The sequence below is a fragment of the Stegostoma tigrinum genome, chromosome 27 (genome assembly GCF_030684315.1).
Source record: "Stegostoma tigrinum isolate sSteTig4 chromosome 27, sSteTig4.hap1, whole genome shotgun sequence".
In the NCBI taxonomy this organism is placed as follows: domain Eukaryota; kingdom Metazoa; phylum Chordata; class Chondrichthyes; order Orectolobiformes; family Stegostomatidae; genus Stegostoma; species Stegostoma tigrinum.
The window spans coordinates 23,634,798-23,647,550 of NC_081380.1; the positions used below are offsets into that span (position 1 = coordinate 23,634,798).

The 12,753-nt window shown below is 40.5% G+C and overlaps 1 protein-coding gene and 1 pseudogene across 3 annotated transcripts in view; one reads left to right on the plus strand and one right to left on the minus strand.

Moving 5' to 3' along the window:
• The window catches only part of usp32 (ubiquitin specific peptidase 32), a 210,533-nt gene that overhangs the window by 129,091 nt on the left and 68,689 nt on the right, over window positions 1-12,753 (minus strand). For all 3 annotated transcript variants that reach the window (XM_048557263.2, XM_048557262.2, XM_048557261.2), the window contains exon 4: window positions 6,359-6,477. In XM_048557263.2, the coding sequence (XP_048413220.1) occupies window positions 6,359-6,477 (119 nt within the window). The remainder of the gene's footprint in view (window positions 1-6,358; window positions 6,478-12,753) is intronic.
• LOC125464800 (U6 spliceosomal RNA) lies at window positions 6,885-7,008 on the plus strand (annotated as a pseudogene).

A 12,753-nucleotide genomic window follows, 5' to 3' on the forward strand; every position in this document is an offset into this window, starting at 1 on the left:
AGAAGTTGAAACTTCTCAGAGATTCCACTTTGCTTTAGGGTCCTGATGTACATCAGTTGTTGTACGTATGGTCTCTGATAGTCTGGTAACTGAAATCTGGTCATTAGTTTGATAAATGCTGAAGAGCATAATGATGTCAACAGGGGTCAAAATAATGTTCCTTTCTTCAAAGACTCTCGTTTAGATTTCCTCATTAGCTACTTCAAGTTTTGGGACCTATATTTTGAGTTTCAGGACATCCTTTTTCATTCTCTCAGACTTAAATGACACAGTTGCACAGTAATAATACCATGCATCTTTGTGTTGATTTGGAATATTTTGATTTGCAAGAAGCAGAATTAGAAGAATTAACTAATTAACCAATATCATAAATAATCATAATTCCATTAAAATTAAAACCACAACACCCTAGAAAGTATTAATTTTCAATTACAGCATTTAAATTGCAACATGACCCGTGTAAATCAACAATTTTTTTTTCAAATTAAGTGACATATACTCTTGCACACAAAAAGCCATCACCCTCATCATGCCTTCCATAGACTGATGAAGTCATAGCTAAACATCTCCATTGCATAGAGAGAAAGCTGAAACTTTTTAAGCAGGTATTTACTACTTTATTACAGCATCTCAGATCCCAATCGCAGAATCAAATCTATACTTGTGACAGTGTTCATTATAAAAGCACTCATTATGTACCTTTTCAAATGTAGTAGCTCCTGAACATTTGCAGAGTTAACGTAGAGATTACATTCCTTTTCAAGGAATTTATTACCTCAGTGATTTCAGGCTCTCCTGGCTCCCAGATAGTTGATTAGTTTTTTTTGTTGACTGGCTTAAAACTGTTCTCTCTCCTTCAACCCCATTCTCTGCCACAAATGCTTCTATGTTGACACTCCTCCCTCCCCCACCCTCTCTTGTAGCCTTCTTTGCTCTCCCACTTCTCATTATTAGTGACCAATCAGCAGCAATTGGGTGAGAAACAACATGTAATAGAGCAGCACTAAGGATACAGAATTTGACAATCGGGGTGCAATCCCTTGCAGATTCTGTGGCTTATGTACAGGAACGTCCAGGTACAGGGGTGACCTTTCTCTGATAGTCCCATTATTGAATTTTTTTTTCCCCCCCCGGTGTGGTGAACCTTGGGTAGCAAACTCACCTGCTGCTTCTATTCATTTTGAGCGCTGATGCTAAGCAATCACTATCAATAGGCAGAGATAAGACACTGCTAGTATAATCTTTACTGTGCAAGTCGAAGATGGGGAATTTGAGAGTCTAGGTTTGCATTTTAGATTTCAAACAGTTTTACAGGTAGTGTCTCAAAAATGGTAGACTTGGAATAAAGCCCATGCTGGATTTTAAATCTTGCTGGTTGTCAAATTAGTTTGAAGATGTTTGAACAACTTGAGAGCACAGGAAAAGATAGGTATGCAAAACTGATAACTGGTTAGTGGGTCACACTCGAATTCACCAGTTATCCCGAATAGCCAATGTCATTCTACTTACCTAATAATAATTCAAATACGTACACAGCAACTGAGGAAAAAGTGGTACACTTTGTTAAGACACTGCCAGTTTTCCAGATGGCTGGAGTTGAGACTCTGCACCTGTACTTTTTCACTACATGTAGCACAAGCTCAGTACCTGTATCTTGAGCTTATGTTCAACTACAGTGATACAGTGCAGAAGGCCAAAAAGGAGAGGATTATAGTTGGAGTGAATGCAAGCTGGGTTAAAAGTAAAAGTGGCAAACTGAAACGAACATTTTAAGTAGAATATACTTAAATGTTGAAGAAAATTTGAGGAAATTAAGCAAAAAAGGCATAACCAATTAGAAATAGAATGAATAAATATTTTCCACAAAGACAAACAGGATCACAGTAGCAAAATTGTTTAGCCGAAATATGGAGTCAAGGGAAAAGATTTTCAATGTCAGAACAAGATCAGCTGATGTAAGGATGGTAACAAAGATTAGAGCTGGATGAACACAGCAGGCCAAGCAGCATCTTAGGAGCACAAAAGCTGACATTTCGGGCCTAGACCCTTCATCAGAAAAGGGGAGGAGGAGAGGGTTCTGAAATAAATAGGGAGACGGGGGAGGCAGATCAAAAGATGGATAGAGGAGAAGTTAGGTAGAGAGCAGACAGACCAGTTAAAGAGGCGGGCACGGAGCCAGGAGAAGTGAGTGTAGGTGGGGAGGAAGGGAGGGAGGGGATAGGTCAGTCTGGGGAGGATGGACAGGTCAAGGGGGCAGGCTGAGATTAGTAGGAAGGAAATGGGGGTGAGGCTTGAGGTGGGAGGAGGGGATAAGTGAGAGAAAGAACAGGTTAGGAAGGCGGGGACGAACTGGGCTGGTTTTGGAATGCAGTAGGGGGAGGGGAGAGATTTTGAAGCTTGTGAAATCCACATTGATACCATTGGGCTGCAGGGTTCCCAAGCGGAATAGGAGTTGCTGTTCCTGCAGCCTTCAGGTGGCATCGTTGTGGCACTGCAGGAGGCCCAGGATTTCACAAGCTTCAAAATCTCCCCTCCCCCTACTGCATCCCAAAACCAGTCCAGCTTGTCCCTGCCTCCCTAACCTGTTCTTTTCTCTCACCTATCCCCTCCTCCCACCTTAAGCTGCACCCCCATTTCCTTCCTACTAACCTCAGCCCACTCCCTTGACCTGTCGGTCCTCCCCGGACTGATGTATCCCCTACCTACCTCCCCACCTACACTCACCTCTCCTGGCTCCATCCCTGCCTCTTTAACTGGTCTGTCTCCACTCCACTTATCTTCTCCTCTATCCATCTTCGATCCGCCTCCCCCTCTCTCCCTATTTATTTCAGAACCCTCTCCCCCTCCCCCTTTTCTGATGAAGGATCCAGGCCTGAAAGGTCAGCTTTTGCGCTTCTGAGATGCTGCTTGGCCTGCTGTCTCCATCCAGCTCCACACCTTGTTATCTCAGATTCTCCAGCGTCTGCAGTTCCCAGTATCTCTGATGTAAGGATGGTGATGTGTTTGGAGACAGGTTGGACTACAATTAAAGGAATAAGCACGGAATCAGCGGTCTACCCTCCTGAATGATAACAACATTGAAACTAGGAGCAGGAGTTTGGCAACTCAGTCCATTGAGCCTGCTCCACTGTTTGATAGGATCGTGAATGATCTCACCTTGGCTTCAACTCCACTTTCCTGCCCATTCTCCAAAACTCTTCAACACATAGATCTTCTCAAACTTACTCAATGTCTCAGCATTCACCACGCTATGGGGTAGTGAATTCCACAGACTGACAACCCTTTGAGAGAAGTAATTTCTCATCAGTATTAAATCTGCTAGCCCTTATCCGTAGACTACAAGCTCTCATTCTCGATTGTTTCACAAGGAGAAACATCCTTTCTATGTATACTTTGTCCATCCCCTTTGGCATCTTCTAGGCCTCAATTAGATCTCCTCCCCTTATTCCAAACTCCAGACTGTACAGACAGTACAAACCCACCGACTCCCAGAGCTACCCGGACTATACATCCACACACACCACTTCCTGTAAAGATCCCATTCCATTCTCTCAGTTCCTCCATCTCTGTCACATATGTTCAGATGAGGCCAACTTCGACAAGGGAGCCTCCAAAATGTCCGCATTCTTCCTCAAGCGAGGATTCCCCAGCTCCATTGTTGACACGGCCCTCAATCGGGTCCGACCCATCTCCCACACTCCTGCAACAACGATAGGGTCCCCCTTATCTTCACCCACCATCCCACCAGCATCCACATCCAGAAGATCGTCAGATGCCATTTCCACCACCTCCAGACACATATTCCCCTCCCCTCCCTTGTCCACCTTCCACAGGGACCGGTCCCTCCAGGACACCCTGGTCCATACCTCCTTCACCCCCAACACCTCCCCACGTCCCTGCGGCACCTTCCCCTGTAACTGGCGAAGGTGCAACACCTGCCCATTTAACTCCTCCCTCCCCAGTATCCAAGTGTCCAAACATAACTTCCAGGTGAAGCAACGCTTCAGTCCACTGTATTTCGCTGCTCACAATCTATACTGGGGAAATGAAGCGTAGACTTGGCGACCGCTTCACAGAACATCTACTTTCTGCTCGCAAAAAAGACGGTGAACTCCCTGTTGCCTGCCATTTCAATGCACCACCTCGCAACCTGGCCAATATCTCTGTCTCCGGCTTGCTACAGTGTTCCAGAGAAGCTGAGCGCAAGCTGGAGGAACAACACCTCATTTTCCGCTTGGGGACCCTACAGTCCTCCGGACTCAATATTGAGTTCAATAATTTTGGGGACTAAACTCTCCATGTCCCAAGACCCCAGCCCACACACCAGGTCTTGTTACCACATAGCCTGCCATTACACACCCTCGTTGTTAGTCATTAACTGTCCCCATTATCAACTATTCACCCTCCCAGCCTGATCTTTAGCAACTCCTTTTTCTGTCCAACTGTCTTTCTCTCTCTTTGGGCTTTATCCTAGCGTTTAGTTCCTACTCTGCCCACCTCCCTATTTTCTGCATATAACCTGTTGTTTTCCCAGGCACCATCAGTTCTGAGGAAGGGTCACCAGACCCAAAATGTTAATTCTGTTTTCTCCTCCACAGATGCTGCCAGACCTGCTGAGCTTTTCCAGCGACTTTGTTTTTGTTCCAGACTGAATAGGCCTAAACTGCTCAATCTCTCTTCCTAAGACAAACCCCTCATCTCTGGAGCTGTAAGTTCTGATGCTCACCAAACTCATGACAATTGGGTCACTATCTTCACTACAAAAATACTAGCTTGGCAAATTTGAATATTTCAAATCTCACAGGCAACCATGCAGTAAAGACCACCATTCTCACACCCCAAGCATGCAGAGTAGACCAGCAAATCTAATAGTATTAACATGTAAATTCAACAAAACTGCAGCAGAGAAGGGAAGAGTGGTGGACTATTTTGTAGTTTCCAATTGAGCAAGTAGTCCTTCAATTTCTGATCACTAGAAACCCAACGTCTGAATTATACTGCCATAAAAACAGTCATGGCTCAACAGAGAAGTGACTCCTGTCTAACAAGATGATCAATTCTTCTTTGTTCAGTTAGTTTGTCTTGCACTGTAACTTGTCAGTTACTCCATCTCCTACTCTCCGGCTAATCACTTTGTGCAGTTAGCAGTTTAGTAAGTTACACCCATCCCTATAACTAATGCTGTAACCTCAACAACAATCACTACTTTAAGGTTCTAACACGAAATGCATCAATTCATCACTTCTATGACTGATCATCTGGTGCACTGTGTGCATATATTAGGTAAGTGGAGTCACAAAACTGAAATTTGTTGAAGTGTCCAACAGAATTAGAAGAGTTGCAGGTGCTCGTGGGTGAACACTTGACAAGAGGAGAAATAAAGCAGAGGTAGAAAGGAATGAGTTTTCTGGAGCAAGAGAAAGCAGAAATTATAAGAATACAGACAGTTCTGGTTGTCTATGCTCAGTAAGAAGATTATGCAGGTTGCACAGGGAACTCAGTTTGGAGGTTTTGGAGGAAAATATCTTCAGAACAAATGAGGCAATTTATCGTATATTAGATCTTTCTTTTTTCGTAATGGGTTCACGCTCTTGGAGGCAAGGGTTTTTGAAGAATGACAACTTCCCACCACCCAAAGAACTTCCCATTAACAAGTTGGTAACAATGTCAGTGTTGGAATGGATTGTTGCCTGTTAAATCATAGGAATGACTTTGGGGATGTGGTAGACACCCATTAGTGCAAGCAAGCAGAGTGAAGAAACAAATGGAATAAATATTCTATTCTCAATATGAAGAATAACATGGGGTAACAAGTCCAGAGGGAGATGCCCAGATGGTAGAAATCTTGAAGACCAGCGGGGGAGGAAGGAGGAGGAGAAGGGAGGGAGAATCCAACATACAGGGGAAATGTTGCTGGTTAAAATTAAGTACATGTGGAGGTGAAGATGGCAAAGCTAACCCTGGGCTACTGCAATCTGCTCCATTTCGCAGATTTCTAAGATCATCAGAGTGCTATCTAGCCAAACAGATATCTTCTTTCTCTCAAGATTCCTTTCTTTTCTGCTTTTGTCTTCTGTCAATTAGCCCATTTCCTATTCTCCAGCTAATCACTTGACAGCATATTCTTGATTTCCGTTTCATACATGCTCCCTTCATTCCACTATTCTCATCTATCTTGTGGACTGAGAGCATGTAAGTGTTTTTCTACTAAAATGTCACACTGAAACTTTAGTCCATTACTTCTTTTCACAGATCTGCGCATTTAACACTTTTTTTTCGGATTTACAGCAGCTGCTAGATATGGCTTTTTTGCCTTGAATGGATTGATTCTTAGGTATACAAAGTGTCAAATACCTACCTCAACAAAGCACTTCTTAACTCCCAACTGAACCTCACCGTCACAAGCCCGTAGCATGGTTTCCATTTCCTCTCGGACAACGTAGCTCCCAGATTCATTGGCAAAGAGGTTAAAAATATCTGCAATAAGATTACACACCAAGTTAAAATGATTATAACAGATTTTGGAGAAATAGGGGCTACGTTTCTCTAAATTATATCCCCATTTAATTTTTCACTCAAATTAAGGACACCCATGCATCTTGTCAGTAAACTGAAAAGCCACCGGCATTGACATTATGAGCAATTGATAAATCTAGGTGGTTTGAGGAACACCAATTATTTTTTCCAAGTTTGTGTAACTATTTTCAAAAACTGACCTGTATAAATAAAGAGTTCAAATTACTAGGTCAATTTACAGTTTTGTAGAGAAGGAACAGGTATCAAGAATGAAACATCTGTCACTGAAAACTATTTTCAAGGCCAAGTGATGAATAAATACGGTTACCAATCTAAACCAAAAACAGATTTTAAAAAATCTCAGAAGTGTGCTTGCTTTGGCAGCGCACATACCAAAATTAGAATAATATGGAGAAGATTAGTATGAACACTGCATAAGGATAACATGCACGTGCACAAATCATGGCCCGCCACCATCTTGGACCAATTTTTCTCAATAATCTGTCAGGTCAATAAAATTTACAAGTGCACAGAAATATTGACATAAAGGGGTAACACCATGGCTAACATTTCCTGTTTTACAGACTAAGTTAACTAGCCTCTAGTTTCTTCTCTCTCTCCTTCCCTTTTTGAATAGTCAGATTCCAAATGTTAACTGTTTCTTGCTATACAGATGTTGCCAGACCTGGTGAGTTTCTTCAGCAATTTCTGTTTCAGCCAGATTCACTATTGTTCAACTTGATAGGATGTCCCCCTATCGGGAGATTTAGAAAATTAAAACCAATTCATCAACTAACTCATCAGCCACTTCTTAAGACTTAGGATGCAGTCCATCAGGATTTGAGGATTTGTCAACCTGTAGCTCCAACCATTTACTCACAACCATTTCTTTTGTGATTGTGATTTTCCTAAGTTGCTCCATTCCTTGCATTTCCTGATTTATTGCTGAAATCTAGGATGTTGTGTGTTTCTCATATTTCTTCAATTCAATTTCCATTACTAATGCTACAGTTTGGTTTTCTATAGGACCAACGCTTACTATATTAACTCTTATTAAATAATTGTAAAACTCTTACCATCTGTTTTCATACAACTGGCTATCTTCCTCTCAGTCTATTTCCACATATGAAAACTGTTAGTTATTCTTCACTGTTGCTTATATTTCATCCACTCTTCTGACCCGTCTCCTACTTTTACATAATTATACCCCATTTTCTTTAATTTAATACTATTTTGCTGTGTTTAGTTAACCACAGATGGTGGGTCCATTCCATGCAATTTTCTTACTTGTTGGAATGTATCAATTCTGTGTATACTGAAACATCCTCTTAAATATCTGCCTCTACATCTGATGTATCCTTGAATCTAATTTGCCAATTCACATGAGCAAGCTCTGCTTTCATGCCCTCAGAATTCTGTTTAAGTTTAAAAGAAATAGTTTGTAACCCATTCTTCTCTCCCTCAAACAGAATGTAAAATTCAGTCATATTATTGTCAATCTTAACAAGGAGTGACTGGGAGATTATTAACCTAATCCTATCTCAAGCAGTATACCAAGTCTAGTATAGCCAGGCTCTGGTCTGCTGCAGAAGAGTGTTCTAAGAAACTATCCCAAAAACACACACATTTACATCACCTTGTCTATCTAACTTTCAGCCAATCTGTAGAATTAAATCACCCAGGCTCTTTTTTACCCCCTCCCCCCACTTTCTGCTCCCTACCATGTGGTAATGGTCAGGCAGCCTGTACACCACTCCCACGAGGGACGACTTGCATGTATCATTTCTCATTCCAACTGTTCCAACTTATTGGTATCCTGAACTTAGATATCCCTCTCTGTTGTGCAAATACTATAATTAGCAAACAGAGCCACCCCTCCATCTGTTCCTAGTTTCCTATCATTCCTAAATGCCTTGTATCCAAAGATTTATGTTCCAATCCATATCATCCTGTAGCCATGCTTTCGTAATAACTACCAGATCATACAAATGTTTGATATAGAAAAGAATAAGTATCAAACATTGCATGCATTCGAATATAGGGCCTTTAATGCCATCCTTTAACTGTCTTTTTAAGTCTTGTCTAACCTGTTAGTTGACTCAGCATGAATCTATCCTTTCCTGACTCAATTTTTCATCATTTACCTTATTAATACCTTTCTCTTTGTCATCAAATCTACTCTATGATTTATCACATCTCCTTAATTTGATCATTTTCCCCTAATTAATTTTAATTCCTTTCTATTTTGCTAGCTTTGCAATTGACAACAGCACAAGCTCCAGCACGGTGCAGATGGAGACCACCCAAACAGAGATCCCATTTTCCCCAATACTAGTGTCAGTACCCACTTCTCTCAGTGTTTAAGCCACATGTTCATCTCTCTAAATCAACAAAAAGAGAACTGCAGATGCTGTCAATCAGGAACAAAAACAGAAAAAGCTTGGCAGGTCTGGCAGCATCCAAGAAAAAAAAGTATTAAAATAAGGTTCAGAGATAATGGGAACTGCAGATGCTGGAGAATTCCAAGATAATAAAATGTGAGGCTGGATGAACACAGCAGGCCAAGCAACATCTCAGGAGCACAAAAGCTGACGTTTCGGGCCTAGACCCTTCATCAGAGATGAAGGGTCTAGGCCCGAAACGTCAGCTTTTGTGCTCCTGAGATGGTGCTTGGCCTGCTGTGTTCATCCAGCCTCACATTTTATTATATTAAAATAAGGTTGTTGGTTTGCTCGCCGAGCTGGCCAGTTATTGTACACATGTCCCCACAATGCAATCAAATATGTAGAATTAGACCCCATATAGAAACCCATGCAAAACAGAATTGGAAATGACAACCCAACTTAACAGACCAGATCATAAATATGGATCACGATGACTGGATCCTATTCTGCTACAGCAAGATCCTTTCAAGCCTTGAGTAAATACCTGAAACCATGGAACCAGGCAGGCAACACTGCCATATAGGCTCATGCTGTTCGTTGCAGTGACTAGTGTTAATCCCCCTCACCATACTGCTCCCTATAACCTCTAGATTACTTCCACCTCTCTCTTCTTGAACGACTTCCTGCACCATGTGGTCAGTTCGCTCATCCACCTTACAGTCCTATTATGCAGACAAGCTGAAAAAACCTGCAACCTGTTGACAACTGTGAAAGCTGAGGCTCCTGCCCGCTTAACTGTTTCACTTGCAGTCATATATTCCTGTCCCTGAATTTATTTTTAAAATTATTTGCGGATGTGGGTGTCACTGTATTTATTACCAAACCCCAGGTGCCATTGAGAAGGTAGAGATGAGCTGCTTTCTTGAATTGCTGCAGTCTACAGACAGACCAAACCAAATTCAGAAAACATATCACCTTCCTGATGCATTACAACACCTGTAGTTCAATTTTCAGCTCATAAATTGAGCAGAAGTTGTTTGAACTTCAACTTTCCACAAATATGCTCTGGGCCAAACTGGCATCCAGGAACTCCCAGACCACAACACTGACACATCACCTGTCCTGCCATACTTAACGTATTTTTAATTTTTAAAAATTGCATTGTTAACTCACTGATGTTGCTTTTTATATATTTTATGACCTTTACTAGCGAGGCATACACTATGATAAAAACTTAAAGATAGAAAGGACCTCAAGCACTTACCAAAGCTCTCAAAACAGCTGACTTCTTTGTAGTACGGCAAGGACCATTTCCAATCAGCTCCAATGAATTTACCTCTATCTCTGACTGCCTGACTTAGGGATCCTTACCTAATCTACTTTTCTTTTTAAGTCTACATTTATCATTTTCATAAACAAATTGCTATGAATCTACAAAAGAAGAGTCCAACAGTAATCAAAGACAAGTTTAAGAAAATAAAAAGGGATAGCTTCAAGGGAACTCAGCTGAGATAGTAACAAGGTCTGAAATGAGAAATATTTAAGTGAGATGCACAACAATTAAAAACGCCTTAAGTATAGAACGGATACGAAGAAGAGTACTGTGACAGAGATATGAAAAAGCAAATCAAATTAAATTAAATGACTGATTCATGCCTAAAAGGTATCAAAAAAGTGTGAAGATAAGGTTGCCATAGTCTTACCAGGCCATAGTATTGTTCTCTCATTAGAAGAGCACAACTAGTGGTCGTTTAACTTAACTTGAGGGCCACCATGCCTTAGGCAAGGGGAGAGGTTCAGGAGGCAACTCCTCCATGATAACCTCTGCTGGCATGGGAAATGAACCCAGCTCTTGGCATCACTCTGCACCATAAGCCAGGCATCCTACCACTGAACTTTCAAAAGTTAGTGGAGAGGTGAAAAGAAATTAAGTAGAGCTCAAAGGGAATATTGAAATAAAGTAGAAGCAGAAATGTAAAAGGAAGCATTAGGGGCTTTAAATTAGCTAAAGAACAATGGCATAATTAGAGAAATAGCAGGCTCGTTCAATAATTGAGCAGGACTGACTAACTTCTAAGATGAAGATATAATGGAGATAGTCAAATATTTATGCTGATTTTCATTTTACAATGAATGATGCTGGTGAGAATGTAGCTTTATTACAAGAGAATACAGGACTATTTATTGAACTTTGTAAAGTGTTTATGGAAGAAAAAAAGTGGTTGCGCCATCCAGTACTGACTGCATGCATTATAGGTTAAGATTTAGGAAAGAAAGCAAAGACTCTAGCAACAATGCTTCAATCTTAAAATTTAAACTCTGTCATGACATTGGTAAAGTAAATCATGGGCTCTGGTTCACAAAGGTAGAAAAGAATAAATTGAATCATTAATTGGTGAGAAACTAGGAATTGTGGGAAATAATAATTGGAGTACAGTGATCAGTGTTGAGTACCATATCTCAGCAAAGACAAGGACCCTGAAGAGACAACAGCACAGGTTCATCACAATGATTCTAGTGTTTAAGAGGTGAGATTATCAGGAAATGCTCAACATGAGGTTGAAAGGTGAAGTGGTTGATATATTTACTGATGCTGAGATTTGACAGGGCACAGAAAAACTACTTCCTTTGGTGGGAAAAGTTCAGAATAAGGGCAGGGAACAGTTTAAATATACAGCCAGACCATTTCAGAAAAATCACAAATATTTGTTTACAAAAGTTTGCAGAAATTTGGAAAACCTCCTGAGAAAAACAGAGAATGTTCATATCAGATTAGCTATCCAAGAACAAGATTAAGTTCAACGAATTTTTGTGAGGCGAGAGAACTAAACAATATATTGCATCAATGGTTCATTACTCATGATCTGGCTTATTGGCAAAACAGAGTCAAGGAATTGAATAGCCTAGATGCATTCCTTTCTTGAAGATCAGCAGGTCAACATTTGTGTAAAGATACTTTGAATCTATATTTTGACATAAAACTGCCACATATTTAGAAATATGTGCATTATTCAGGACTACATACAAGACTTCGCAAAAGAAAATCTTGTTTCATAAATTTAGGTGTCTTTATTTGAAGGAGCTAATGCGATATAAGGGCTGCAATGCGTGAAATGTATATGGGTTGGAGTCATTTTGATAGGTAACAAGATGTCCGAGAAAAACTGAGGCACATCATTACAAGAGGAAAAGGACAAAAGTTGGTTGTGAGGCATGAACCAAAGTTGTTTGGATAGATGTTGCTCAGAATGTAGAAAGGTTCAAACTGGTGTAATGCCATGGGTACCTGGTTTTAATTTATATTGCTGATTCAAGGGACACAATTTTGAAAGTTGACCAACTGGGATGTTTGGTTTGCAGTGACCAAGACTTTAAAAGAGCCTCTAGAAGATCGATTTGTGTAATGAGCAGACAAATCGCCAATGAATTTAAAGTGAACAAGAGAAAAAACCAACATAGGAATATATCTGCATTTCCTACAATATCGTAATGACTCCACAATGAAAGTTGTAGATTTGCTACAAAGCATTTTGTGCCATTCCAAGGAATGGGCTAAATAAATGCAAATTCTTTCTCCTCTTTTGAAATAAAGTTAATGAAGAATCAGGTGAATGAGCAAGAATGCATCAAAAACACACTGATTTGGAATGCGAGATACATTTGAAATTTAATAAACATCAGTAAAATATCAGGTTTAGATGAGAAGATAATTTGAGAAGAAGTTGGCATTTTTGGACTACTTCTACTGAAGTACGGAAGAGGTTTAGCAGAGGTTAAATTATGAAGCTTTTAATAAATAGAGAGAGAAAAATCATTACTTCCTCTGCCTGGGGCTATCAGTGAGGAGAGATGG